Source organism: Oryctolagus cuniculus, chromosome 20 (assembly GCF_964237555.1).
Source record: "Oryctolagus cuniculus chromosome 20, mOryCun1.1, whole genome shotgun sequence".
NCBI lineage: Eukaryota > Metazoa > Chordata > Mammalia > Lagomorpha > Leporidae > Oryctolagus > Oryctolagus cuniculus.
Window position 1 is genome coordinate 46,705,131 of NC_091451.1, and position 27,851 is coordinate 46,732,981.

Below are 27,851 nucleotides of genomic sequence, written 5' to 3' on the forward strand. Positions count from 1 at the left end.
GTCCCCTAATCGTGCTGGTTCTTCCTCATGCTGTGTCAGACCTGTGAGGTTGATCTGTAGAGAATTTTCTATTTCAGTTATTGTACTTTTCAGTTCTAGAATTTGCCCCCTTAATGGGGTAGAGATTATCTGAGTCATTGCCATCGTATTTTCTCTTTAATTCTTTAACCGCAGTGTGCTTTGCTCTGAATATATTCATTGTGGCTGCTTTGAAGTCTTTCTTATACATTATTATTAAATCCACATGCATGCCTGCTCGGCCCTCTGTCGCCTGTTCTTCCCTGAGCTGGGCTAAGCGTTTCTGGGTCTTTGCTGGTCCCTCGTGGTGGTGTTGAGAGTGGGTCCCGGAGTCTGCACTGCAGGGAGTCCCCGAGCGGGCGGCTGCTGTTTCCGTGGTTGGAGTTCTGTCCACTCAGTGACTCGTCTGCACGCCGTCAGGCCCCCGAGGCCAGGCGCTCTGTGGGGGGGTTCTCATTCCTTCAGTGGGGCTCAGCAGCCCCCTCTGCAGGGTGGGGGCTGCGTGCCCGTGTGTGGGGCCCCTCTGGAAGCCCTGCGGGGTCTGTGGCCTGCCGCTGGCTGGGTGAGGGGTTTTCTGCACTCGCTTCCCGTGGGCGTGGGCGTGGGCGTGGGCGTGAGGGCGCCACACTTCGGGCGGAGCCAGCGAGGCCCTCCCGCCACAGATGCCGGTGTCCGTGGCCGCCCGGCCCGGGAGCCCTGGTGCTGGGTCAGGCTGGTGGGGGTGGCAGCCCTGCCCCCACGGCTCTTAGCAGCAGCCGAGGGATTTCACGGCAGGTGCTGCTCTGCCCTCTGTCTGCCAGAGCCTTCAAGTCGAGGTTGCTTTCCGCAGCTGGGTCGTGGGTCGTGGGTCGTGGGACGTGGGTCGTGGGGTGGGCAGCCCTCCTCTCTGCTCCCTCGGCGCCCGAGTCCCTGTCGCTTTGCGTTTTCAGCTGCTGACGTTTCCCGCTTGCGGCGGCTGCTGCAGAGTGAGTGGACGGAAGGCCCTGCCCTGAGCCATGGCCGCCGCTCAGGGAGGCGCGGCCTCCCTGCTGTCATGGAGACGGCCCTGGGTGTGGTCCTCACACCCGTTGGCTGCGCTCCTCTTTTCTGGTTTTGGGTGTGCTGCAGGCTATGAGAGCTCTTGATCATAACTGCTGGATCGTGGCCCGTGAAAGCTCACTGTAGTTAGAATTCTGAGTGTGAGTGTGTGTGAGAGTGTATGAGTGTGTGTGTGTGCGCACGCGTTTAAAGACCACAGTGGGGGCTGGCGTTGCGGCTCAAGGGGCCACATCCCGTATGGGTACAGCTTGAGTCCTTGCTGCTGCCCTTCTGACCCAGCTCCCTGCTTCTGTGCCTGGGAAGCAGTGCAAGGTGACCCCTAGTCTGTGGGCCCCTGCCACCCACGTGGGAGACCTGGAAGAAGCTCCTGGCTTCGGCCTGGTTCAGCTCCAGCCTTTGCGGCCATTGGGGAGTGAACCAGTGGTTGGAAGATCTCCACCCCCACCCCCATATATAACTGCCTTTCTAATAAATGAAATCCTTTTAAAAACCACAGTAGTGTTTTCAGTTACTAGTGTATGATGAAGATAGTTGTAGTAGGGTTTTTCTGGTATATAACTCACTTAATTTCCTTTTTTTGAACTCTAGTTTGTTCTGCCAGTCAAAGCCAAGAGAGAAGGTTGTTCCCACGTGGCACGAGAAGCCCTACGAGTGGAACCAGGTAGGTGAGAGGTGGCCCGTGAGTGGCCCGTCCCGTGGTGTGGGCGTAGAACCAGGCCGGCTGAGGCTGGGTGTGTGCTTGTGGCCAACAGCTGGGGCCCAGAGCAGTGGCTGTCGGGCAGCGTCCTCTGCGTCAGGCCCAGGGTCTTGCTCTGCGACTGGGAGGGTGCAGGCGTGAGTGTCCGGTGGAGCCCTCAGCTGGCGGTGCTCTGGGCACAGACGCCCCCTTGGCGCTCCAGCCGCGTTGCTGGGGCTGTTGCCTTCCCTGCTCCGGCTGCACGGGCTGAGCAGCGGCTGGTTTCTCGCAGTGCTGGGGCTGCAGGCTTGAGGGCAGGGTGGGCTCTCGCTGTGTCCTGGGGCAGGGGAAGGTAGGGTCAGTCTGTGCGCGAGGGGCCACGGAAAGCACAGCTCCCCTGGAATCTTGGAAGCAGCCGTTATTTTACCCTCCAAAGTCCTGCCCACACCCTGGCGACCTCACAGTTCACGGCCTGACCCCAAGGACGGCGCCCTGGGGGAGGCGCCCCTGCCCGGCCAGGAGGGCTGCCCAGGCCCAGGCACGGCAGAGCGAAGCCTTGGGAGGAGCTCCACCCGATTCTCACTCGCAAGCCTTTGTCCTGGAGAAGAGTGAGGAGGGGAAGGAGACGGGCCGGGAGAACTGGGCCCGCTCCCTGGGAGCCGCAGTCCGGGCACCCACTGGGCGCTCAGCGCTCCCTGAGCCTGGCCTGCTGGCCGCGTCTTCACCTTAACCCGCGGAACCTGCTGACGGCCCCTCTCTGTCTCACACCTGAACTTTCTTGTGCGAGACAAGAACCCACTCCCCCTCTCTGCTATCACTGAGGGCCGTGGTCCTGGCACGGCGCCCCCCGGCCTCATCTTCCCTGGTCACTGCCCGCGGGCGGCCCGGGCTCCCGTGTAGAAACCCACTTGGGAACGCGGAGGGCCCACCCCGGGCTCCTGGGCGTTCCCTGTCATCTGAGGTTTTGGGGAAAAGCTTTATGAATTCCGGAGCAGGGTCATCTTTACAAACAAAGCCCCTGGGGTGGCCGCTGTGCCCTTGGGCAGTGCAGGGTGACGGCCCCGGGGTGTGTCCCTCTGCCCCAGGCTCCTTCTGCAGCCAGACTGTCGCTTCTCCTGTGCCCTGGCGACAGCCCCCAGCATGTGGGGCTCTGAAAGGGGCTGCCCACCCGTCGGAGCAGACTGGGGCCGGCCCCGTGGCTGGGCTTGAGTTGAAAGAGTGTCGTTTTGAGGCAGTTTTAGAGATCATGTATGTTTAAATTCCTGTGATGAAATTGCTGAAATGGTGCATATGGGGAATTCATTGTTTCTAAAATTGGTAGACCCCGTGGGAGTGAGCTCTGATCCACCGGCTGACCCCCTGCCGCCTCCACCGCCGTCCCCACCGGGCGCCTGCAGCAGCTGGTGCTGGCGCAGCCGAAGCCGGAAGCTGAGCTCGGGCCGTCCCCGCGTGGAAGGAGCCCGTTAGACTGCAGCCCTCACTGCCGCCCCACGGCCAGGAGTGGAGCCAGGAGTGGGACCCGGGCACCTCTGGAAGGGGTGCAGGCACCTTTTTTTTTTTTTTTTTTTACTTGAAAGGCACAGTTAGAGGAGACACAGACACACAGACACAGATCTCTGATCTGCTGGTTCGCTCCCCAGGTGGCCACAGTGGCCAGGGGTCTCCCGCATGGGTGCAGGGCCAAGCCCTGGGGCTGTGCTCTGCTGCTCCCCCGGGTGCACTGACAGGGAGCTGGAGCAGAGGTGGAGCAGCCAGCACTCACGCCAGTGCCTGTCTGGGAAGCCGGTGTTGTAGGCAGTGGCTTCTCCCACCACACCACAAATCCGGCTCCACGAGGGCCTCTTAACCAGAACAAACGCCTATCCCTGTTTGCCATATTAGTGAACCTAGATTTAAAGTCAATTATGGAAGTGTTTTGGGTGCGGCAGGATGCCCGCCTCCCATGCTGGAGGCTGGTTCCCGGTCCAGCTTCCTGCTCATGCGTTCTGGGAGCTGCAGGTGACGGCCCAGTCTCTGGGTTTTTGCCAGCCATGTCGGAGACCTCGATGCAGTTCCAGGCTCCTGGCCCAGCCCTGGCTGTTGGGGGCATTCAGGGAGTGAACCGCAGATTCTGTCTCTCACTTTGCCTTACAAATAAGTAAACTAAGAATGAATCCTCAGTGTGCAGCATGAAGGAAGTGTGAGAGTAGAGAAGCTGGAAGTATTTTGGGGAACCTGAGGGACCTCTGCTCTGTTGTGTGTCGGGGGGGGGGATCTGTCTTGTCCTCCGTCCACGGAAGCCCCGTGGACCAGCCTGACTGCTCTGTTGTGTGTCGGGGGGGGGGATCTGTCTTGTCCTCCGTCCACGGAAGCCCCGTGGACCAGCCTGACTGCTCTGTTGTGTGTCGGGGGGGGGATCTGTCTTGTCCTCCATCCACGGAAGCCCCGTGGACCAGCCTGACTGCTCTGTTGTGTGTCGGGGGGGGGGGATCTGTCTTGTCCTCCGTCCACGGAAGCCCCGTGGACCAGCCTGACTGCTCTGTTGTGTGTCGGGGGGGGGATCTGTCTTGTCCTCCGTCCACGGAAGCCCCGTGGACCAGCCTGACTGCTCTGTTGTGTGTCGGGGGGGGGATCTGTCTTGTCCTCCGTCCACGGAAGCCCCGTGGACCAGCCTGACTGCTCTGTTGTGTGTCGGGGGGGGGGGGATCTGTCTTGTCCTCCATCCACGGAAGCCCCGTGGACCAGCCTGACTGCTCTGTTGTGTGTCGGGGGGGGGGATCTGTCTTGTCCTCCGTCCACGGAAGCCCCGTGGACCAGCCTGACTGCTCTGTTGTGTGTCGGGGGGATCTGTCTTGTCCTCCGTCCACGGAAGCCCCGTGGACCAGCCTGACTGCTCTGTTGTGTGTCGGGGGGGGGGGATCTGTCTTGTCCTCCATCCACGGAAGCCCCGTGGACCAGCCTGACTGCTCTGTTGTGTGTCGGGGGGATCTGTCTTGTCCTCCGTCCACGGAAGCCCCGTGGACCAGCCTGACTGCTCTGTTGTGTGTCGGGGGGGGGGAATCTGTCTTGTCCTCCATCCACGGAAGCCCCGTGGACCAGCCTGACTGCTCTGTTGTGTGTCGGGGGGGGGGATCTGTCTTGTCCTCCGTCCACGGAAGCCCCGTGGACCAGCCTGACTGCTCTGTTGTGTGTCGGGGGGGGGATTTGTCTTGTCCTCCGTCCACGGAAGCCCCGTGGACCAGCCTGACTGGCCCTTTTTCTGCCCCCAGGTTGACCCACGGCTGGTCATGGAGCAGGCGGCGCGGGAAGACGGCCGGGGGAAGAGCACGCCGCTGTACCAGCTGCACAAGCTGATTGTGCTGGGTCCCTGAGCTCGCGACGGTGGGCAGGGGCTGGGGCCGCCCGGCTGTGTGTCCACGCTCCTGTGGCCAGCCGCCTCCTCTCTCTGGAGCATGGGCGGCAGCCGTCTCTGTCGGTGAGGGGGTTGGAGAGATAGGAAGGTGCCATCCTAAATTCGTGTGAAAGAGGAGCTCCAGTTTGCTTTAATTTATGAAGGTCAGTGTACGTAGCCAATCCCACATGGAAAGTTCTAGAATGTGCTGGTGGATTTTGTTCTGTTAAATGGTTTAAACCTGGGCTACAGAGAAGACCGTGATTTCCAGTTCACCACGAGGGAGGCCATGTTTCTTTTTAAAAACCATGTCGCATTTCCTGATTTTTTCCACAAAGGAAGATAACTAATTTTGGGAAACCTAACTTTACTTTTGTATATTTAAGACTTTTTTAGTTAAGTCATAACTCCGGGGCCACGTTTGGAAATCAGAGGGGTCACCTGGCAGCGAGCCTGTATGTGGAGACAATAAAAGCATAGACCACGTTCTTGTTTGGGCAGTTTTTAGTTAGAGGGGATGGAAAGGTATTTTGTTCTAAAAAATATGAGTAAAAGTAATGAAGTGAAACAGACCTCTTACTCCCCTCTTAGCCTGTCAGGGTTCTGTGCGAACAGCGGCCACGGCCGGCGTGGCTGCTGCAGGGGGAGGCGCACGGCCTGGGTCACCAGGGCGCCCGCGGCAGGCGTCCCTGCTGGGATCCTGAGCCTGGGCTTGTCCTGTCCTGGCCGCCAGCAGGGTCACTTCGACTGAGCACAGCCCAGGGCCTGGGCGAGGCGGGGGCGGGGTGGGGGCGGGTGCTACGCTGCCGGGCCTGGCCTGGCCTGGCTCAGGGCCACGCAGGGACAGCTAGGCCGTGCTGGCCTGGGCACCGCATCCCCAGCCCGCCCTCTGCCCCACGCCTGCCTTCCCGGCCCTGCTCCCGTGAAACAAGGGGGTGGGGTGGGGTGTGTGCTTCCCGGCGCTGGGTGGGGCCATACAGGAGCCTCTGCCGTACCTGCGGTGACCACACACGGTCCACGTGCGGAGGCCGCCCGTGACAGCAGCCGCGTGCTCTCTGCTTTGCCAGCCCGTGAGTCGGGTCCGTGGTGTGTGTGCGTTTTAAGTTCTGTTCATGTGAAAGACGTGGCAATGGAGAGAGAGATCTCCACCCACCTGTTCATCCGCCCAGTGCCCACAACAGCCAGGCCTGCACCACACAGAGACCGGGCCCAGGAGCTCCTCCCAGGTCTCGCCTGTGGGTGCCAGGGACCCACCCCTGCGGAGGGATGCCTGGTGCTAGCGACGCTGTCGCCACTTGCACGCCTTCGGGGGCGCCGCGCTCAGAGCTCGCTGTGCGGGCCGCACAGAGCCCTTCAGTTGTGCTCATGTTTTATGGTTAAATATTTATAAAAGCTGACCATGCTTGACCATCGAGAAACATTTTAAGTGGTTGTAAAGGCCACGTCTGTTTGGTTACAACCCATTAAAGCTGGACACCTGTGAGAAAAGAGGTGGCTGCCTTCCAGAGTTCAGCTGCTTGGAAGTTCACAGCACACAGCCTGTCCAGAGCTAGCCGGAGATCTCGCCGGAAGGAGGCGCTGGGCGGGCAGTGGCGTGGCGCAGCAGGGCCCGCTGGGACGCCCCCGTCCCGAACTGGAGTGTGCAGCCCCAGGTACCCCACTGCTGCCCAGCTTCTGCCAGTGAGGATGGCTCGGGTGCGAGGCCCCTGCGCCCTGGGGGAGACCCGGCTCCCGGCTCCCACCTGGCCCAGCCCCAGCTGCTGGAGGCATTTGAGGAATGAAACAGTGGATGGAAGGTGGCGCTCCTCCCCCTCCTCCCTCTCCCTCCCCCTCCTCCCTCTCCCTCCCCCTCCTCTCCTCCCCCTCCTCCCCTCCCCACCCCCTCCTCCCCTCCCCCTCCCGGCATCCCAGCACCATATTGGAGCGCTTGTTCAGGTCCTGACTGCGTGCCTGACCCAGCTCCCTGCTGTGGCCTGGGAAGGCAGCCGTGATGGCCACGTGCTGGGCCCCTGCACCCACGTGGGACCCCGGTGGGGTTCCCAGCTCCCCCCGTGGCGGCTCTGTCGAGGCTCAGCCCGAGCCCAGGTCTGCCTGCGCCCTCAGGGCACGGAGTTCTCTGCTGCAGCGAGTCCTTGGTCAGATGCCCTGTTCTGTGGACATTTTCTGCGGTCTGGTCTTGCCTGTTTTAATCGTGGTAAAAGGCATGAAGTCGGCTGCCTTCCGCAGTCCGTAGGGTCCGCAGACACTTGCGTCCGCTGCCGCCCCTCGGCGCGCTCCGGCGCCGGCCCCCGCGTCTGCCCCTGCTGCTGCAGCGTCTGGTCCCTTGGTGTCGCTCTCACGGACACTTGGCATGGGGTGATTGGCAGATGTTTGCCACTCGGGTCTGGAGGCTGCTCGGAGACGTGGCCTCTGTGCCATGGCTGCCGCTCCCCAGCCATGGCTGAGCCCCAAGCCCCACGGCTCCGTTTCTGCCCACCGGGGAGCTGCCCGTCTCAGGAGAGGCCAGGCTGTGTCGGTGGGGCTGCAGGGCACCTGGCCGTGGTGCCGGCCAGGGTGGGGGCGTTGCCGGAGCGGGTCTCGTGGGTCTTTCCCTCAGCTCAGTGTAGGGACAGCCAGCCGGGAAACAGTTTGCAAAGGGGCAGGAACTCTTACTTGATTGTCAGGCGGCAGAGAAAGCGTCTGGTCTGGGAGGGACCAGGCAGAGCGCCCGAGCGGCCGCCGGCTCTGAGGAAGGCCCCGGTGTGTAAGGCACTGCTGTCTGTCCACTGGGTCGCCCATCGCACAGGGGGGCTTCACATCCGATTGTTGGTTGCTTGGGGATCATGGCGATGGGGGTCTCCTGGAGACTGTCCGTCTCCCCAGGGCCTCAGCCCCTCCCCTGCCGGCTCTGGGTGGAAGACTGCACCCACCCTGGAGGTGGGATTTAAGCCGCAAGGTCACACACGCAGCACGAGAAGCTGTTAGTGGGGAGACGCCGGTTGGTCTGGAGACAGCTTTCCAGCCCCGCCGCAGCCTGCTGGTGCAGGACATCCTGCCTCTGTCTGAGGGGCCCGAGACCCCAGCCCGCCGGCCGGCCTCCCAGCACGGGCATCTGGCTGTGCATAGTGCATGACCTGGTTCCAAGACACGCACACACGCACACGCACACACACACACACACCTGGGTCCACACTGCACTGTCGTCCCTGCAGCAGTGGGGGGCCGGGCCACACATTCACACACTCACTCCTGTGTCCAGTCTGGGCCAGGCCCTCTGGCCAGCTCGGTCAGCCCGTTCAGCCCCTCTTCCTCACAGCCCCTGTGGTGCCCTGCAGCCCTGCAGCCATGGGGCCCGGGTCCTTGGTGCCGAGTGGGCGCCTGGTCCTCCAGGCATGGGTGGGTGGGGTTGCTGTGCAGGGACCTGGGAAAGGCAGTGGGGAGAGCCCGTGGCAGCCCGGGAGGCCCTGCTGGGTGGAGCCGGCCATGTGAGGTCAGGGCTTGAGGACGCCCCGGGCATGGGGGCTTCCTCCCTCTTGGTGTCACCTAGGTGTCCCCCACCCCCCCGCCCCTGGAAGGGTGACCGTCGGGGGGCAGTCGGGGCCTTCCCGTGGTCGCATAAAGGAGTACAGAACCTCCGGTCAAGCTTTATTCACCGAAGCAGGCGACCAGGCCGGTGTGGCGCCAAAGCCATCACCGGGGCACCGGCTCAAGTCCTGGCTGCTCCACTTCAGTGCAGCTCCTGCTGTGGCCTGGGAGGCGGCGGAGGACGGCCCAGGTGCTTGGGCCCCTGACCGCGTGGGAGACCAGGAGGAGTCCCAGGCTCTGGCTCCAGTCTGGCCCAGCTCTAGGGAGTGAACCAGCAGCTGGAGGATCCCGCCCCCTCTCACCGTCACTCTGCCTTTCAAATAAAAAACCAAATTTATAAAAATGGGGGTGGGCAGGCTGGGTTGGCCCCCTGAGCGTTGCCTGCTGGCCCTGGACCGCACAGTGGCTGTCACGCTGGTGCCTGGATTCCTGGGCGTCAGCCTGGGGTCTGCGTCAGTGACCCTGCACTTCGAGAGCCGGCCGGGTGGGGAGGGGACCACCAGACCCAGCACAGAGCCCTGTGACTGATTCCTGCCCCCGGTTCTCTACTCGTCACCCAGCGCACTGCGCGGCCAGGGGCTCAGGGGCCACCCTGGCCTCACACCAGCTGACACCGCTCTCTCTGCCTGCCACCCCCTTCCTCCCCCTGCCTGCCTGCAGTGGCCTCTTGATGCTCCTGGGCCCGTCCCTGGTCACTGGACAGCATGGGCACCTGGCCCTGGGTCCCTCAGTGTCCCGCCCCTGGCCGCTGGACAGCATGGGCACCGACTGCATGGATGTGCAGTGGATACAGTGCAAACCCCACCGATGCCCGTGGCCCCAGAGAGGGGCCGGGCACACAGGAGCTCATGCACAGATGTTTGTGGCTCGGGGGCAGGAACACGAACCTCTAGTCCATGTGTGACGCACCCAGCCCCTGGCGCCCAGAGCACACCATTCCTGGGACCGGGTCTCAGGTGAGTACAGGGGCCGCCCTGGGCTGGTGCGCCTGGGGTCCCAGGGGCCCATGGGGCCCGCGCCGCCAATGCAGCAAGGCCGCCAGGTGAGAAACCGTTGTTGAGGGCCAGGGCTGGTCTCTTCAGCGTCCCTGACCCCAGGATGCGGCTTGGCCGTCTGCTCACACGTGTGGCGGGTCTGGGAGGTCAGCAAGAGCGCGCTGGGGGCGGGCGCCTCTGCCTGCTCCAGCCACGCCCAGGGCCGGACAGAGAGGGCCTGGGGGAGGCGCCTGACATCAGCACGAAGCGGACACCTAGGCCCAGCCCCATAGGTCCCACCCGCCCGGCCCGGCCCTAGACAGGCCCCGCCCCCCCGGGCGGCCCTGGCCTCCTCCCAGCCTCTCTGTGTCCCCAGCAGGCATGGCGCGCGCCTTGGGCCCTGAGCGGCGGCTGCTGGCTGTCTACACCGGCGGCACCATCGGCATGCGGAGCGAGGGTGGCGGTGAGCGGGAGCCCCTGCACTGGGCGCCCTGGGCGGCTGGGCTGGGCTGGGCTGGGGTCCTTCTCCCTTGTGCGCCCCAGGAGTTCACCTTGGAGCTGCTGTCCCAGGTGACCTGAGCACAGGGTCTCCCCGTGTGTAGCTGCAGCCGTGGGTGTGGGGCAGGAGGACGCGGAGTTCTGTGCACCCCTCACTAGGGCGGGGACAGAGGTGCCGCGCGGCCCTGGGGCCCCAGCCCCCCAGTGCCCTCTGGCTGTGGACACCCACAGACCCGTGGTACCTCGGGGAGGGCCTCAGACCCCTGCCCTCTGCTCTCGGTGCTGAAGCCAGCCTGGTGACGGTGCTCGGCTGGCTTTGCCTGAGGCCACGGAGGGCCTGGGGCAGGGCCAGAGCTCTAGGCCACCTGGGCAGCTGTGCCGCAGGCCTGAACTGGGCACCTCAGGAAGGAGCCTGGGGCCTCCCAGCATGGGGAGGGACCACTGCACTTGACCTTCTGGAATGTTCTAGTTCCTTCTGCGCAGCCTCCTCGTGGTTCTGTCGGTGACCCCTGACTCGGTGGGTCGGGCCACCTGGCCTCACGCAGCTGCCTCTCTGGGAAAGTGTTGCCTTCCACTCACCCGCTGTGGCCGGTACACCTGAGCCACACCTGCCCCTAACGTGTCCTCAGCACTGCCCAGCCCCCAGCCCCATCCGGCTCTTCCTCCCAGGGGTGTGGTCAGTGCCCCCCGCCTCCTCTCCTGGCCACCCCTCTCCACTGGAGCAGCCGCTGGCACTGGTGGCTTCTCCGTCCCCTCTTGCTTGGAGGTCAGCGTGAGGCTCCGGCCAGGCCCGCCCTCAAGGGCTCAGGCCCTGGGATGCGGCTCAGCCGTGTCGGGCGGGCAGAGGCCCCCGTGGGCCACCCACAGTGGGAGTCACTTGGTCCCCCTGCTTGGCCCTCCCGAGACGGATGCAGAAAGTAGCAGTGCCCTTGGAGGGCCAGCTCTGTCCCAGGCCCCTAGTGGGGTCTCAGCAGGTGTGTGTCACGCTGCTCTGGGGACACCGGAGATGAGGTGGGGGGTGGCCACTGGGCCACAGTGGGAGGGGCTGGGGCAGAGACCGGGCTGCCTGAGCCCTGGCCCAGGGGACTGTTTGGGGCCCTGTGTGGCTCCCAGGTCTGGCGTCTGGCCAACTGCAATTCGGTGGAGCTCTTCCCATGGTTGCGGGGGTCTGAGCTGAGGGACAGGTGGACCCCGGCTGCAGGACGCGCTCCCTGGGGGCTGGCAGCCACTGCATGGTGGGCGCGGGTGCAAGTGCCGCCGTCCGGGCTGGGGGGTCTTCGCCTCGTGAGCCCCCAGCAGCCAGCCTGTCCCGCCAGCACGGTCACCGGCCCTCCCTGACAGGCTGTGTGTCACTCAGGCCGGCGGCTTCCAGGCAGAACCAGCGCTCAGCCAAGGTGCCGTGCGGCTGCAGGCGAGCCCCGGGCTGCGCTCGCAGAGGACGGGGAGGGAGACACGAGATGCGTCTGGGGTGTCGCCCCAGGAGAGGGGACAGTCGCAGTCACCGAGCACCCCCGTGCGGGGCCGGGGTCAGGAAGAGAGAGGGGACAGTCGCAGTCACCGGGCGCCCCCGAGTGTGGCCTGGGGTCAGGAAGAGAGAGGGGACAGTCGCAGTCACCGGGCGCCCTCGAGTGTGGCCTGGGGTCAGGAAGAGAGGGGACAGTCGCAGTCACCGAGCGCCCCCGAGTGTGGCCTGGGGTCAGGAAGAGAGAGGGGACAGTCGCAGTCACCGGGTGCCCCCGAGTGTGGCCTGGGGTCAGGAAGAGAGAGGGGACAGTCGCAGTCACCGGGTGCCCCCGAGTGTGGCCTGGGGTCAGGAAGAGAGGGGACAGTCGCAGTCACCGGGCGCCCCCGAGTGTGGCCTGGGGTCAGGAAGAGAGAGGGGACAGTCGCAGTCACCGGGCGCCCCCGAGTGTGGCCTGGGGTCAGGAAGAGAGAGGGGACAGTCGCAGTCACCGGGTGCCCCCGAGTGTGGCCTGGGGTCAGGAAGAGAGAGGGGACAGTCGCAGTCACCGGGTGCCCCCGTGCGGGGCCTGGGGTCAGGAAGAGAGGGGACAGTCGCAGTCACCGGGTGCCCCCGAGTGTGGCCTGGGGTCAGGAAGAGAGGGGACAGTCGCAGTCACCGGGCGCCCCCGAGTGTGGCCTGGGGTCAGGAAGAGAGAGGGGACAGTCGCAGTCACCGGGTGCCCCCGTGCGGGGCCGGGGTCAGGGGTTCAGGGTCGGGCAGGTGCTCTCAGAGCACCTTGACCTTTTTGCCTAAAACTCTGAGGTGAGAAGGCTTCCAGGAACCATGGGCTCCGCAGGCCAGAGGGCCCCGCCCTCCCCACCCCGCTGGGACGGGGAGTTAGCACCCAGCTTAGGGGCTCAATGATTAACTGGCTCGCCCTGCGGCTGGCGGGGGCACTGCTGATTGGATTGAGGCTGTTGGGACAGCGTCCACTGCTGGTAAACAGCCCCGTGTCCCACGCCCAGGGCCCGGGGGCAGCGTGATCCCTTCCCTCACCCGAGCTCAGCGCCCGTGTCACAGGACAGGGGCATCACGGGTCTCCAGCCCAGGCCAGCGTCAGCAGCCCAGAACCCAAGGCCCCCAGAGCTGAGTGGCAGACCCCACCCACGTCCCAGCTGTGGGGAGGCCCCCAGAGCTGGCTCCTTGCAGGCAGCTGTGGGGTGGTGCTGCCCGCCGGCCACAGTCGGCCCCAGCAGCCGTCAGGCTGACAGCCACGGCTTCCTGGCGGCTGCAGTGCGGTACCCGCGCCCTTGGCCTGGGCCTCCTTCCCGAAGGCCGCTCTGCAGGGCGCCAAGCCTGCTTGTTCATGTCCCAAGCTTGACTCTGGGGTCCCCTAGCGGGCACACACCTGAGAGGCAGCGTGAAGTCCCACCACTGCGCTCAGTCCCCTGCCTGAGTGGGCCAGGAAGAGGCCCCTGCTCCTGGGAGGCCTTCCTCCGTGGACTCCACGGGTCAGCCTGTGCTTCGGGGGACGGCGAGGGAATCGCCCAGGGTCCCCAGGCCCCGAGAAGCCGCATGGCGAGTCCACGCGCCTCCGCATCCCGTGTGCGGCCAGGCCCAGAGAGGACAGGGACTGCAGGGGGTCTGCCCATCTCGCTGCCCCGTGCTGTGGCCCCACGGCCCCTGGCCACAGAGTGACCACAGACAGCGGTTCCTTGCGAGGCCCAGAGCGCGCGTGCTCCAGCTTCCGGTCTCGCAGGCAGAGAGCCTGGGTTTCCCCGGACCCCAGCTCTGCCCGCAGGACAGGGGTGGGACAGGGCTGCCCCGACTGCCTGCTCCACACCTCCGGGCTCGGTTCTCCCGCCTGGAGGCTGCCCCGAGGGGCCACCGGGCTCTGCTCCTGGCCTGGGCAGACGGCCCCCCAGGGACCCACCAGCCCCTCCCCCATTCAAGAGCCTAGCACAGCCACCGGCAGCATTTGCTGCAGACGAGGCTGGGCGGGACATCTGGGGTCCACTTTGTAGCCCACCCCGTGTGGCGCAGGGGCTCGTGAGGCCCAGGGGCTGCAGGCCAGTCCTCAGCCATTGGGCTGGCAAGCGCAGACCCCTGGAGGCTGGGTCATGTCCTGCTCACACCTTGGGTGTCCCAGGGGTGGCTGGGCTGACAAACAAGGCCCTGGCGTGTCCCCAGGTGTTTACCGAGCGCTGTTGCCCAGTGTTTGCCAGTGGCCGGCCTGAGCCAGCCCTGGGCGTCCAGCCACTTGCCCTCAGCGTCCAGCCCCCAGCGCCATCCTCGGGGCCCCGCGGGGGGGTGCTCTGAGCACAGCCAGCTGAGGGTTCCGGGGCGAGGAGTGGCTCCAGCGCCCCTCCCCTCAGGTCCCCCCCCAGTGACTTCGGCAGAGTCTGTCCCCTGGGAGCCCAGCCTGGCCGTGCACAGGCACCAGGACGCCGAGCGTGGTCTTGTGGCTTCTCCCCAGCTCCCGGGTGCCTGCGGCAGGCGCAGCTCCTGACCGTGGACCCCGACTCCCAGACCTCGAGCCCAAGTGAACCCCTCTTTAGGGAGGAGTGGCCTGCAGTACCTGTAACAGCAACCCTGCAGGGCTGGGGGGCCCAGAGGGCAGGGGCGGGGCAGGCCGAGGAGGGCGATGGTGGCTGCGGTGGCTGTGACGGTCCCAGCCCCCCCGGCTCCTCACGCAGCGCCGCAGAGCTAGCCGAGGGCTGCCCTGATTCACTGACGTGCAGCTGCGGGGATGGGCACAGCCGGGGGCGCCAGCCAGGGGTCCCACCAGGCTGGGGCTGGGGTCAGCGCTGTCCTGAGCTGCTGACTCTGGGGAGGCGAGGTGTGGTCAGAGTGACACAGGGGGAGGGATTGGACTCTCGCAGCAGCTGGGGGCAGCGTGGCTGGTGCCCGAGCGCGGGGCATGTGCCCTCGTGGGGGCACCCAGCGGGCTCGCGAGCCCCTCCAGGGAATGCACAGGCCCTGTGGGCTCCCTCGGCCGGCGGCTGCAGCACCGGCTCTGGGGGCAGCGACAGCAGCTTTCAGAGGCAGCGCAGAATCAGAGAGGGGCCTGGGGCGGGGGCCACGCTGAGCTCACCCCTGCTGTCCCCCCGGGGCCAGAGAGGAGGCCCCCTACTGTCCCCACCACGCGCCCTGTGACAGGCGGGACAGAGGCCCCACAGATGTCCAGGTCCTCACTCGGCTGTGATGGCGGCCGCCCTGAGCTCTTCTCTTTTTTTTAAAGATTCATTCAGTTATGAGAGAGAGGAGAGCGAGAGAGAGGGGGGGGGGAGAGAGAGAGAGAGGGAGGAAGAGAGAAAGAGGGAGGGAGAGAGAGAGAGGGAGAGTGAGGGAGAGAGAAAGAGGGAGGGAGAGAGAGGGAGGGAGAGTGAGGTCTTCCATCCACTGGCCCGCTCCCTAGATGGCCACAATGGCTGGGGCTGGGCCAGGCCGGAGCCAGGAGCTCCCGGGGCTCATCTGCCCCTCTCAGGGTCCCTCGGGGCAGGGCGCCGTCCTGCACAGTGGAGGCAGAGGCCCAAGCACGCGGCACCTGCTGTGTGCCGGTCCCTGCAGGTCAGGTGGCTGGGGCAGGGGACGTGTACTGGACCCCGGAGGAGTCACACGCAGCTCCCTGCTGAGAGGGAGCACCAGGACCAGGGTAGTGGGAGTGTGTGGCTGCCTCGTGAGCGCTGGGGCCGACCAGGGCCCGTGGCCTCAGTCGGGAGGTGTCAGGGCCTGGCCAGCAGCCAGGGGGCAGGCAGGGCTGCTCAGGGGGCTGGGAGCAGACAAGGACACAGCTGCCCGGCCCCCCAGCCCCCGACTTCCAGAAGGGCCAGGGCCCCACGCGGCCCAGCCCAGCCCCGCCCCTGCCCCCTGCTCCTGCCAGGGCCTGCCTCAGGGCGGTGGAGCCCACGGGCCTGGCCGTGGCCGCCAGCCCTGACCCGCCCTCTGCCCGGACTCTGCCTACAGTGCTGGTCCCCGGTGGGGGCCTGGCTGCCGTCCTGAAGACGCTGCCCATGTTCCATGACCAGGAGCACGCGCGGGCCTGTGGCCTCCCCGAGGACACCCTGGTGCTGCCGTGAGTGTGGGGTCCGGGCAGGGGATGCCGGGGCAGAGGCGCAGTGCCCGCTGGGGGCCCACGCAGCCGCTTCCGTCCAGGGCCCTGGTTTCTGTGTACTTTGCGGGGCTTAGAAGTGAGCCATGAGCGCCCCCCGCGGGAGCCGAACCTGTGCCTGCACTGGGGCCTCTTGTGCCCCTCCCCCGCGGCCCCCAACACCCCAGCCCAGGCTACAGTGGCCTTGAGCAGCTTGATGAGGCTGGGGGCAGCTGGGCCTCCTTGTCCCTGCCCGGAGCCCCTTCCTCATCCCGGCTCTGGCCCAGCTGCCTGGCACCTTCACGGCCGGAGGCTGAGCTGAGAGTCGCCCCGTGGCCAGTCTCCCCCGGCGGGGTCCCCTCCTGGCAGAAGTGGCTGGCTCGGGGCAGCCCGGCCCGCCTCCTCTGCCTCCTGGGGGATCTCCAGGTGTCGGGGGCTGGGCCCGTCCCTGAGGTGTCCTGCTCTGCCCTCTGCAGCCCCGCCAGCTGGGGCCAGAGGATCACCTACACCGTGCTGGAGTGCCAGCCCCTGTTCGACTCCAGTGACATGACCATCACCGAGTGGGTCCAGCTTGCTCAGACCATCGAGGTAGTGGGACGGGCTGAGGGCGGGGCGGGGGCAGGGCGGGCCCCTGCCGCACTCCCCATGGGAATCCTGGGTGGGAGGGGGACCTGATGATCGCCACGCACCTGTCCCCCCCTTGACGTCTCCTGCCTGGGACAGTGGTGGCCCTGGACCTGCCCCTGTGTCTTCAAGGGGAACTGCAGTGGACGCGTCCAGCCTGGGCCGCCCTGGTGCAGGGCAGTGCCCCGGTGGCCCTGGGTCCCGCGCTGCAGTCTGGCCCTGCCTGTGGCTGTGCCCTGTGTGGCCAGCAGGGGGTGCCCTGCCACAGGCGCCAGCTTCCTTGCAGTTGCGGGCCCCTGGGAAGAGCTTGGTGTGGGGGGTGGGGGGACCCCTTGGCTCTCAGAACTGTGCCCCTGAAGCACAGCCTGGGCCTCCTGCCCCACGAGGTCCAGCCCCAGCGTCCTCTCGCAGGTGGTGGCCGGAGGCTGCCGGTCAGGGTGCTGCCCGCCTGCCCAAGCTGGGTCCTGGAAGCCTGCCGGCTCCCTCCCAGCCCGCAGCCCCCAGCTGCTACGCTGGGGCTGACGCCCACCCAGGCGCACGCTGCAGGCTGCCGAGCCCTGGCCGACGCCGCCTGCAGACGCCGGCTGGACATCCAGGGGGCACTGCTGTCCTCGGGGGCACAGGCCCCTCCGACCCATACCCTCTCATTCTCTGAGGGAGCCACAGTGCCATGGGGGAGGGGGAGAGCATGGGGCCCCTCCCCTGCCACTGACCCTGAGTCCCCTGCCCCCTGCAGCGACACTATGAACAGTACCACGGCTTTGTGGTCATCCACGGCACAGACACCATGGCCTTCGCCGCCTCCGTGCTGTCCTTTGTGCTGGAGAACCTGCAGAAACCTGTGGTCCTCACGGGAGCCCAGGTGACCCAGGCCCACCCGGCCGCGGGGCAGAGGGCGGGGCGGGCCGGCCCTGGAGGAGGGCCCCGGCCGGCTGCTGTCTTGCCCAGCTGGGAGAGCCCGGGAGCACCGGAGCCCAGGCCCGACTGAGGCCCGCGCGGCCCCGCGTCTGCCGTGGGCTCTGACCGCCTGGGGCTCGGCTCAGTGGCCGCACTCAGAGCACGTGCCCGTGTGCTTCCCTGTCCTTTACCCCCCCCCCCCCGCTGTGACCCCCGATGCCATCCCGGGCACCAGGCGCGACCTCAGAGCCGCGGCTGACGGAATGTTCTGGGAAACCGCGGGTGGGAAGAGGGCGGCGGTTCGGGGTCGGGTCCCCCCAGGGCCGGCCAGAGGCTGCAGGAGGGGTCCCTGTGCCGTCGTCTTCGCGGGAGCACACCCGGGCCCCTGAAGATCCTCTCCATGGATGGGGGCTGAGGGGGGCTGGGACCCCCATTCCTTCGAGTCTGGAGGCCTCTAGCCAGGTCTGCCGGTGCTGTCAGGGGAGCGGGCTCGGCTGCTTCTGCCCAGTCGCTGGACCCTCGAGAGGGTCTCAATGGGGGGGTCCCTGTACCCCCTGGCCTGGGGAGCAGGACGCCCTTCAGCGCAGGCCTCCGTGGGGGGCCCAGAGCCATCACTGCTCCACCCCGCCCCGCTGGTCTGCGGTGGGGCATCCTTGGTCCTGCTGTGCCCAGGACCCCTTCCCCCCACAGGCCCCGCTGGCCACTCCCCTCCCCAGGACCCTCTGCACCCGCCCCAGCAGCTCTGCCCATAGCTCTCTTCCCTGGGTGGGGCCTGGGCACTCGGCCTGCGGGGGCTCGAGCAGCTTGGGCAGAGCCGTGGGGCTGACCGTCCGCCCTGCGCTGCCCTTCCCGTGCCCAGACCCTGCTGGGGGCTGGGCAGCCGGACAGTGGGTCCTCTCCCCAGGTGCCCATCCACGCGCTGCAGAGCGACGGGCGCGAGAACCTGCTGGGGGCTCTGCTCATGGCTGGCCAGTTCGTCATCCCCGAGGTACCCACGCCGCAGCCTGGGGGCCCGGCCAGGTCCCGAGTATTTGTCCTCTGTGGCCGGGTCCCTGTCCCCTGCTGCGGGCGCTTTCCTGTAGACAGCCCTCATGAGCAGAGACCAGACCCCGCCCCTCCCCTGAGCTGGGCCCTGCAGGCCACATGGGCGGGGTCTCTGGAGTCCCGGGGGGCAGGTAGGAAGTGTGGGGGCCTCCTGCCACCAGGTCACCCAGGCCCCGCGGGTTGGGTTTGCCTGTAGGGGTGGCAGAGCGGGGACACCCTGTGGGGGGCAGCAGGGCTTCAGGGGGTGGGGTCACCTGCCAGCCAGGAGGGGGCGGCAGGGGTCCTGGCTGGGTGGCCTGGCTCTGAACCACCCCCCCACCCCGCAGGTCTGTCTGTTCTTCCAGAACCAGCTGTTTCGGGGCAACCGGGCCACCAAGGTGGACGCTCGGAGGTTTGCGGCCTTCTGCTCGCCCAACCTGCAGCCCCTGGCCACCGTGGGCGCAGACGTCACAAGTGAGCCGCAAGCAGCCGGGAGGTCGTGCCTGGGGCCCAGGGCTTCTCTGGATTGGCCAAGAGCCTGGTGCTGCCCCAGGCCGTGGAGACGCCGGCTTGGGGGTCCACCCCCGCAGTCCCGCCCCCGCCACGTGGCCTGAGCCCTGCAGCTCCTCTCAGTGGCTGTCCTGGCTCTGCCCCACCTGAGGCTGCCCTCATCCCTGGGAGTCCCGTGGGCGTCCCTCTGTCCACCGGGCTGCCAGGCCCGGCCCCGCCCCTGCCCTGGGTGCAGGAGCCCCATCAGGCCCCGTGGAGGGGGTGGGTCACCCGGCCTGGGATGCGTCGGGGGGGCTCTGCGTGCTGGCCGGGCTCCAGGTCTGCGTGGGGGGGACGGGGCCAGCTCTGTGACACTGCAATAGGCAGGTGCGCCCCCTCCACACGCCCTCTGCCGCCCGCCCACCCGTCCCAGCCCCCCTGCAGACGGAGGCCTGGGGCACCCGGCCCTCTGCCCCACCCCAGGGCCAGCTCCTAGGCCAGGCCCAGCTGGTGCTCCCTGGGGAGCTGGGCTGCTGTGTGGAGCCCACGCCGCCGTTCCCGTCTGACCGCGTGGCTGTGCCGCGTCCCAGCGTCTGGGGGGGCGGAGCTGCCCCTCACCCACGCTGTGGCCCGAGGGTCGTGCACACGTGGCAGAGAGGGGGCTGGGCCGCCCTGCCAGGGCCTTGACCTCGCAGCCCCAGGCCTGGGACCAAGGGGAGGCTGAGGGAGCCGCAGGGCAGGGGCTGCCCCGGGCCCCCCACGACCCCTGCCTGGTTCTGTGGGTGGGAAACTGAGGCAGAGAGGGCTGGTCACCCAGGGAGCGCAGTGGGTATGGGACGTGTGTAGCACAGCTGGATGCTGGGATCCGGGCAGGGGTCTGCTGGCTTCCCTGAGGGCCTGAGAAGCCCAGAGGCTTTCTGGAGGAGGGGGCACACAAGCCGGCGCTGGGGGTGGGCGCTGGGCCCTGCGGCGTGGCGCGGAGGTGTGGGCGGCTGCCGTGGGGACTGAGTCACCTGTGTGTGGGCCCAGGAGCCAGGCTGCTGCCGGGGGCCTGTGCCAGAGCTGTGCCCCAGGCCCAGGCCCAGACCTGAGACCCGCCTCCCCGGCACACCTTCCCCTGCGTGTGCAGCTGTGTGGGAACCCGCGACCCACCCACCTGGAGTCAGGCTGCCCGGCCGGCTCAGCACCTGTGTTGGGAAACCCCAGGCTCCGCCCAGGGTGTGGTTGCTGGGGCCCTGGGGAGGGGGCCGTGGGGGTGGAGCCAGGCTGGATGCCAGTGCCTCTGTCTCCCCCTGCCCGGGGCTCCCTGGGGCCTTCCTGGGGAGTGAGCAGGGTGGACCACCGGGGGCTCGGCGCTCAGTCTGCTCAGCACAGGTGAGCAGGTCCTGCTGGCCCCGCCCCGCCCCGCCCATGCCTCTGTGCCGAGGCCCTGCCCAGCACCCTGGGAGCAGAGGAGGAAGCTGTGGGCCACGTGATTGTCACGCGGCAGCGTCATCCCCAGGCCCTGCCTTCGCGCCTGGGGCCGAGGCCCCCACCGTGCTCCAGTCCCCTGGGTTCCCCCAGGGAGGGGGGACCTGCCTGGTCCCCAGCTGCCACCCTCCCCTCTGCCCCACGCGGGAAGAACAGGGACTCCGGAGCCTCCGTGGCTGCCACTGGTGGTGCCCGCTGCCCCACCGCCACCGGTCAGCCGGGCCGGGCTGCAGGCCCGCAAGGAGCGGCGCCTCACCCCAGCCCTGCCGTGTCCCCACAGTCAGCCGGGAGCTGGTGCGGAAGGGCGGCGGGAGAGGCCGGCTGCGGGTGTGCAGCAGCATGGAGCGCGACGTGGGCCTGCTGCGCCTCTACCCCGGGATCCCCGCCTCCCTGGTAGGAACGTGGCCCCCAGCGGCCCTCCACGGCTCCTGCTCCCCGTGGTGCCCCGGTGTCTCCCCAGCCAGCACAGACCCCACTGGGGACGGGGCATCGGCAGTGTGGCCCCACCCCGTCCCAGCCCTCAGGCTGAGCCCTCGGGGGCCGAGGGGCCTCTAGGCCACGCACCGCCCCCAGCCGCCTGGGCTGAGGCTGTGGCGCCCTCTCGGCAGCTCCGGGGGCTCTGGCTGTCTGTGTGGACGCCCAGTGCCGGGGCCAGCCACTCCCCGGGGCTCGCCGGGAGCTGCCCCAGGACTCCGCTCATTCTCGCTGCCTCTCGGCGGCAGCGGCGTCCAGGAGCAGCCCCCGTGGTCCTCCCCCCGCCACCCTGGCCGCACAGCAGGCGTCCAGCTGCAGCCCCTCTGCACGGGGCGGCCCCGGGAGGCCCAGGCCCAGGCTGGGTGTCGCCGGTTGCTGGCGCACTCACCTCTCGCCCCTGCCGCCCCCCAGGTCCGGGCCTTCCTGCAGCCGCCGCTGAAGGGCGTGATCATGGAGACCTTCGGCTCAGGCAATGGGCCCAGCAAGCCGGACCTGCTGCAGGAACTGCGGGCAGCGGCCGAGCGTGGCCTGATCATTGTCAACTGCACACACTGCCTCCAGGGGACCGTGACCTCGGACTACGCGGCCAGCATGGTAGGGGTGCGGAAGGGGCTGAGCCCAGCCCCTGCCGGCTGAGGCGCCTGCTGGGGGCCTTCCTGAAGGAAGCTGTCTGTGCACTCTGTCCCCACAGACCATGGCAGGAGCGGGCGTCGTCTCCGGCTTTGACATGACATCGGAGGCCGCCCTGGCCAAGCTGTCCTATGTGCTGGGCCAGCCAGGGCTCAGCCTGGACCGCAGGAAGCAGGTGGGAGCCACTGGGGGTGGGGTACGGTGGCTTGGAAGGGCGCAGGGAGGGCTCAGGGCTCCCCCTGGGGGGAGGGTTGGCTCTGGGGCCCAGGCTCGCACACCCCTTGCCTGGCCCCAGGCCGGGGACCAACAGCTCTTGGGCCTTCTGAGACCCCGAGCCAGAGGGCAGGGCTGGCCCGGGGCGGGGCCTCCACATTGACCACAGCGCCCAGCAGCCCTCACACCGTGCCCTGGGCTTACCTGACCTGTGTCCTCTCCCCCAGCTGCTGGCCACGGACCTCCGCGGGGAGATGACACTGCCGGCAGATGAGAGGAGCTGGTGCCCGCTGCCGGGCAGCCTGCTGGGCCGTGGGCTCGCCTGGCTGTCAAGGCTTGGTGACGGCCAGGTACGAAGCCCCTCAGTGCCCGTGGGACCCCAGGTGGGGACAGTCGGGCCTGCTGGGCCCACCGCACAGCCCACGCGACGGGCCAGAGCAGTGTGGTGGAGCCCTCCCTTGGCGTCCACTGTCTCTGCTGGCCCTGGGGCGGGCGCTGCCAGCACTGACTGAGGCTGCAGGCCCCGCCACGCTCGCGGGAACGAGGCCAACTCCATCCCCGTCACAGCCGCGCCAGCCGGGGCCTCCCTGCTCACGGCATCCAGTGGTGCCTCGGTGTCCCCTCTGGGGAGCAGGGCGGGGCCGCTCGCTGGGCCGGTTGACGGCCAGCTCAAAGGCCTGGGCCATATGGCCTGTTATTAGGGTGGCTGTGTGGGCCCGCGGTGCCTCCAGGGGTGCAGGCGGCAGCCACAGCTCTGCAATCGGGCTGGCGTGGGCACCGGCATCTCGGGGAGCTCCCAGTGACCTATTCCGGGATGTGCAGATGTGTGGAACCAGCCCTTTCTCTCCGGGGGGGGGGGGCCCGGCACCCCTTCCCGCGCTCCTGTCAGTGGTGGCGAAGGATTCTGACAATGGAGACGATGTGGACACAAACCCTGGGGCGCGTATGGGAGTGGGGGTTCACAGGCCGCGGTCCCACAGCAGGGGGGAGGAAGGAGCCACATGGTGGCCCCGTGCTTGGCCTCTGCTCCTGCGTCTGGGCGGACTGATGCGGCTCCAGCCACAGCCCTGGGACGCGGTGGCCCGGGCCCTGCCTCCCCCTGTCGGGGGCTCAGGCTCAAGGCTCCTTCTCCCCGGGGGATGCCGGGACCCAGGAACCCTGCTCCCCCACCAGGAGGCTGATGCTGTGCGGGACATGCTGGTGCCCAGCCTGGCCTGTGCCGCAGCCCACGCCGGGGACCTGGAGGCTCTGCAGGTGCTAGTGGAGCTGGTGAGCCCCCCGGGAGCCGGCCTGGGGGGTGGGGGGGCACGGGCCTGCTGTGGCCCCGGGAACCCCGCTGGGACCACATCCCATGGGCCACACAGCAAGATTTTCCTTCTAGCTGGGGACCACAGCCTCTTGGGTGTGGCCACGGGGGCTGTGCCAGGGCCCCCCATCAGGGTGTACCCCAGCCCTGCCCAGCGCTCCCGGGGGGTCACGCGCCCATGTGTCTCCCACAGGGAAGTGACCTAGGTCTGGAAGACTTCAGAGGTCAGACCCCTCTGCACGCGGCCGCCCGGGCAGGCCAGGCCGGCGTGGTGGCTGCACTGCTGCAGAGGGGCGTGCAGGTGGACACGTGTGACGAGGACGGCTGCAGCCCGCTGCTGCTGGCCGTGAGGGGCAGGTACGGGGTCTCGGCGCTCGGAGGATGTGCGGGCAGGGGCAGGACAGGACCCAGCTTCCTGACCCGGGCTTCACGGAGGAGGTGGCCTTGTAAGCCTGGCACGGGGTCTCTGGGGGAGAAACGAAGCCTGAGGGCCTGGGTGCCCCAGTTCCCTGTGCGCACCTGTGGGCTGCACCTGTGGGCTGCACCTGTGGGCTGCACCTGTGGGCTGCACCTGTGGGCTGCAGGGAGGCCAGGGCGCAGCAGAGGCAGGTGTGCAGCCGCACGCACAGGTGCCCTAGGGGCTCGGCCTTCACGCAGGGCCCTGCCTGCCGGGGGCACAGTGCTATGGGGGTGAGAGCGCGGGGGGTACAGGATGCTAGACAGAGAGGTGGCCAGAGCCGGCCTGTGCCGAGGCCGCCACGGCCCGAGCACCAAGTGCCTGCCCGGCTCGGGTAGTGTGAAGGTCGGGGCTGAAGACAGAGGCTCACAACCAGATGGTCAGCGGTGAGGGTCACTGTGGACATCGGGACCCCATCTGGGGACTTCCTACCGCCCAGTCTAGTGGGCGCAGGGCCTGGGAGCACCAGCCCGGGCCGTCACACGCCCCTCCTGCCATCTCCCCAAGGGCTGGGCTTGGCCCACCTGTGAATGAAGTCGAAACTGGGGAGGGGGGAGGCGGGATGGGCACAGGGCCGGCAGGGCCGGCTGACCTCTCGGGTGAGGTGGGGGCACGGTGTGCGGCCCTGCTGCTGCCCGCCCCCAGTGGCAGCAGGGCTGGGAGTGTGCACCAGGTCTGGCTCTGGGCGGGGCCCGACGGGGCGCTGAGCTCCGCCTCCGCACTTGCCCAGTCACAGCCAAGACCCCTTGTGGGGGCTTCGGCAGGACCTGGGCTGGACCTGGACACAGGGAGGGGTGCTCCGGAGCGCCCTGGGAAAGAGGCCAGAGTGTCCAGGCCCGGGTCTCGCCCTGCAGTGCCCTGTAGGGCAGGTGTGGTGGGTGGGTGGGGGGAGGGCTGCAGGGCGAGCCCCGCTGGGCTGGGCTGATCTGGCTGGAGAGTCCCGACTGGCGAGCTCGGGCGTGGGTGGGTGGCGCGGGGATGAGCTCACCGCGGCCCCGCCCGGCTGTCACAACACCCCCCCAACCGGTCTCCCAGCCTCGCCGCCTGCCCGGCCCTGCTGCTCCCCTGGGGTGGCACCGGGGAGGGCTGTGGGGGCTGGGCACCCTGCTGAGAGTCCCTGGCGGTGTCACCGTGGCTCTTGTGGCTGTTGCGGGGGCCGCACCCCTGCACTTTGCGTGGCCCTGGGCCTGCTGGAGCCCCCTCCCTGTGTCCGCCCCACCCCCAGCAGGACACCCTGCCCGGGCACGCTGCCCCCAGCGGGACCTCCTTGGCTGCACTCCCCAGAGCCAGCCCTGGCCCGGCCGGGAGGCCGTGGGGCGTGTGTCAGAGTTTGGGGTGCATCAGGAGCTGGGGCAGGGAAGAGGGCGCTCTGAGCCGACTGGTCCTGCAGAGCCCACGTGTCCTGGGAAGGGGCCCGGGGCAGAGGTGCGAGTGGACAGCGCTGGGGCTGGGAGGGGAGGCCAGAGGTCGGGGGGGGGGACGCAGCCGTCAGCGGGAGCTCTTTCCCACGCAGGCACCAGGGCGTCATCGAGCTGCTGCGGGCGGCCGGGGCTCGCCTGTCCCCCCAGGAGCTGGAGGACGCGGGCACGGAGCTCTGCAGGTGAGGGCTTCCAGGATGTGGCCCGGGTTCGAGGAGGGGGCGCAGCCTGGCGCACACGAGAGGGGTCTCTCCACAAAGTGTGCACTTCACACGGCGAGCTGTGCATGTGTGGGGAGAGGCAGGCGCGGGAAGGCCTGGGCCAGGGTGCAGGTGCCAGCCGGGGGTGTGTGTGGGTGCTAGAAGCAGGCCTTCAGGGAGAGGGGGGCCAGCAGGAAGAGGACCCCAGCCCTCATGCCATGCCCCCAGCCCCACGCCTGGCACTGGCAAGGCCGCAGCCCAAGGCCTGGGGCCCGGCTCTGGGGTGAGGTGGGAGACGCTGCCTGCAGACTGCCAGGCCGGGGAGGTGGGCTCTCGGGGCTGGGGCGGTGAGCAGCTAAGAGCCCAGGAGGGTCGCCTGGGCTGTGCCCCTGGTCTTCTGTGACCACGGCTGGCCTTGTTTCCCAAGGGGCTCTGGGGTCCACTGGGTCCAGGGCTGCACCCCAGGCAGGCCGCTCAGCTCGCGACAGATGGGGGAGCTGGGGGTGCAGCCGGGACTCTGCTGGGCAGAACTGGGGGTGCTGCTGCTCTGAGGGCTGAGGGCCCGCGGCCTGGCCTGGGAGCAGGTGCGAGATTCACCCCAGAAATGAACGCCGCTGTGGGGAGGGGCCTCGCTTGCTGGGTGCCAGCCTCACCCTGGCCCCAAGCCAGGCCTCCCTGCAGCCTGCTGGGGTCTCCTCCTCTGAGCCCGAGTGACTCAGTGGGCCGGCGCCCGAAGGGCTGTGAAACTGCAGGTGGGGAGTGCATGTGCGTGTCTGCGTGTGTGTGTGTGTGCGTGTGCATGCCTGGGCGGGTGTGTGCATGTGTGTGTGCATGCCTGGGCAGGTGTGTGCGTGTGCGTGTGTGTGTGCATGTCTGGGCGGGTGTGGGCATGTCTGCGTGTGTGTGTGTGTGCATGCCTGGGCGGGTGTGTGCGTGTGCGTGTGCGTGTCTGGGCGGGTGTGGGCGTGTGCATGCCTGGGCGGGTGTGGGCGTGTGTGCATGCGTGTGCATGTCTGGGCGTGTGTGTGCGTGTGTGTGTGTGTGTGCGTGTGCGTGTGTGCATGCCTGGGCAGGTGTGTGCATGCGTGTGCATGTCTGGGCGGGTGTGGGCATGTGCGTGTGCACCCTTGACCTGAGTCACGGGCACGCCCACCCGGTGAAACCAGACTCCAGGCTGCGTGCCAGTCCCCAGGCCGCGCGCTGCTGGGTCAGCTCTTTGGGGCTGGCATTGTAAGTCCGCCCTGGGACACCCGAGGTGGGGGCAGGGACAGGGGGCAGGATGTGTGTCCAGCCGGCCCTGACCCATCCTCTCTCGCCAGGCTGGCGGCCCGGGCGGACACTGCAGGCCTGCAGGCCTGGACGCAGGCAGGGGCCGACCTGGGGCGGCCCGGCTATGATGGACGCAGTGCCCTGCACGTCGTGAGTGCCCCTGCGGGGTTGGGGGACATCAGCCCTGGCAGCTCCGCCCCTCCCTGTCACGCCTGCCTGCTCTCGGGATGGGGGTGGGGGGAGGGGTCCGTCTCCCACAAGGAGCCCTGGGAGCTGCCACTCCCCCAACCCGGAGGAGAGTGAAGGAGACACTGGGCCCGTGACGTGACGGGGCAGGCAGGAGGTGCAGGCGGGGGCTGCCTCTCCATGCCTGCTCCCCCACAGGCCAGAGCAGCTGGGACCTGGGAGGCCGTGTCCTTCCTGCAGGGCCCCGAGGGTGCCCGGGCCTCAGAGGCCTCAAGTCCGGTATGTCCCAGCGGGCAGGGCTGACCGCCTCCCCAAAAGTGGCCGAACCCTGCCTTGGGGACTGTGTCTGAACACTGATGGCGGGACAGCCCGAAGAGGCTGAGAGGGGCTTGGGCCAGCTGGGGGTGCTTGGGGTGGGGGTGGGGAGGCAGAGCAGGGAGGGCTTCAGGGAGGAGGGGCCTACCTCAGCCCCCCTGCACTCGTCCAGGCCCTACCCACCCGGCCTGGGAGCGGGGCCCCAGCCCCCTGTGCAGGTCCCAGCTGCCTGGCCCCACAGACGCCCAGCTGGTCCCTGGCCCCCTCCACCTCCACACACGGCCGGGGCCGCTCCGTGACTCAGGAAGCCTGGAACTTGCAGGAGGTGCTGCCTGGTGTCTAGCCTGAGGCCGTCCTGCTGCAGCTCAAGCCTCCCCCAACCCCCGGAAGACCTGCCCACCGATGGTGCTGCACCCTCACTGCGGGGCCGCAGGAAATAAAGTCGCCTCCCAGCTCCCCTAGCCGCCGTGGATGTGTCTGGGTCCCCTGCTCTGGGCACAGGGCGGCGTCCTCAGCCCCCTGGGGGAGGGCGTGAGAGGGCAGGTGGAGGGTCTGGGTGTGAGCCGGGCCCTTGGGGCAGGGGTGGCGCCCGGGGGCTCCCTTCCCCCACGGCCCCTGCCCAGGCTGTCCCCACCTCCAGACGGCCCTGGTCCCCTCTCCTGCTCTTTCATGAGCTGGCAGCCCTCTCCTCCAGGCAGCCCCAAACCCGCCAGGATGAGCACGCAATCCAGCTTGACCCAGAGGTCCTCGTGGTCCCTGCCCAGGCTGCCGTCTGGTCCCCGGTCACCCCATCTCCCCAGCATGGGGCAGGGGCCCCCCGGGCCTCTGCAGGGCCTTCGGGGGGACGGGCTGCTCCCTGGGGTGAGCCCCTGCCCCGTGGTTCATTCCAGCCCCCATCTGCCCGAGCTGCCTGTAGCCCCAGCCCATCACCCACCGTGAACCAGGCTGCCCAGGCCGCCGCCCACTGGGGAGACAGGAAAGCGGTCACCTGGGCCGGGGGTAACTGCTGCGAGCAGGTGCCGCCCGATGGGCTGAAGTCTGCACCTGCAGCCAGCTCTCGGTCCAAGCTTCCCACAGGCAGCTGGGCCAGGCCCAGGCTCCGCCACGGGTGCCACTGGGCCGGCCAGGGCCTGCCTCGGGCCGCGCACGGCCCCGGGCCCGCCCCGCTGAGTGTGAGGAGCCGGGAGCTGCGGGCTCTGCAGCCTTGG

At 68.1% G+C, this 27,851-nt stretch overlaps 2 protein-coding genes across 7 annotated transcripts in view; both read left to right on the forward strand.

Moving 5' to 3' along the window:
• The window catches only part of TDRD9 (tudor domain containing 9), an 84,372-nt gene extending 78,698 nt beyond the window's left edge, over positions 1-5,674 (forward strand). For all 4 annotated transcript variants that reach the window (XM_051834938.2, XM_051834939.2, XM_051834940.2 and 1 more), the window contains 2 exons: positions 1,645-1,717; positions 4,981-5,674. In XM_051834938.2, the coding sequence (XP_051690898.2) occupies positions 1,645-1,717; positions 4,981-5,082 (175 nt within the window). In that variant the 3' untranslated portion in view covers positions 5,083-5,674. The remainder of the gene's footprint in view (positions 1-1,644; positions 1,718-4,980) is intronic.
• Positions 5,675-9,957: 4,283 nt separating this feature from the next.
• ASPG (asparaginase) lies at positions 9,958-27,104 on the forward strand. 3 transcript variants are annotated; one of them, XM_051834943.2, is made up of 16 exons: positions 9,958-10,103; positions 15,549-15,657; positions 16,149-16,260; positions 17,033-17,158; positions 18,098-18,181; positions 18,564-18,690; positions 20,456-20,568; positions 21,061-21,243; positions 21,341-21,454; positions 21,720-21,842; positions 22,666-22,761; positions 22,992-23,155; positions 24,769-24,855; positions 26,193-26,292; positions 26,527-26,607; positions 26,816-27,104. In XM_051834943.2, the coding sequence occupies exons 1-16, from the start codon at positions 10,022-10,024 to the stop codon at positions 26,984-26,986; spliced, it is 1,872 nt and encodes a 623-aa protein (XP_051690903.2). In that variant the 5' UTR covers positions 9,958-10,021; the 3' UTR covers positions 26,987-27,104. The 3 variants fall into 3 exon arrangements, with proteins under 3 accessions (XP_051690903.2, XP_051690904.2, XP_051690905.2); XM_051834944.2 differs by having other exon boundaries at positions 26,966-27,104; XM_051834945.2 differs by lacking the exon at positions 26,527-26,607 and having other exon boundaries at positions 26,966-27,104.
• Positions 27,105-27,851: the final 747 nt, after the last annotated feature.

Coding starts and splice junctions, on each gene's coding strand:
- ASPG (XM_051834943.2), top strand. CDS start 10,022: ATGGCGCGCGCCTTGGGCCCTGAGCGGCGGCTGCTGGCTGTCTACACC. Junction 17,159..18,097: donor TGGTCCTCACGGGAGCCCAG/GTGACCCAGGCC, acceptor TCCTCTCCCCAG/GTGCCCATCCACGCGCTGCA. Junction 26,608..26,815: donor CCTCAGAGGCCTCAAGTCCG/GTATGTCCCAGC, acceptor GCACTCGTCCAG/GCCCTACCCACCCGGCCTGG.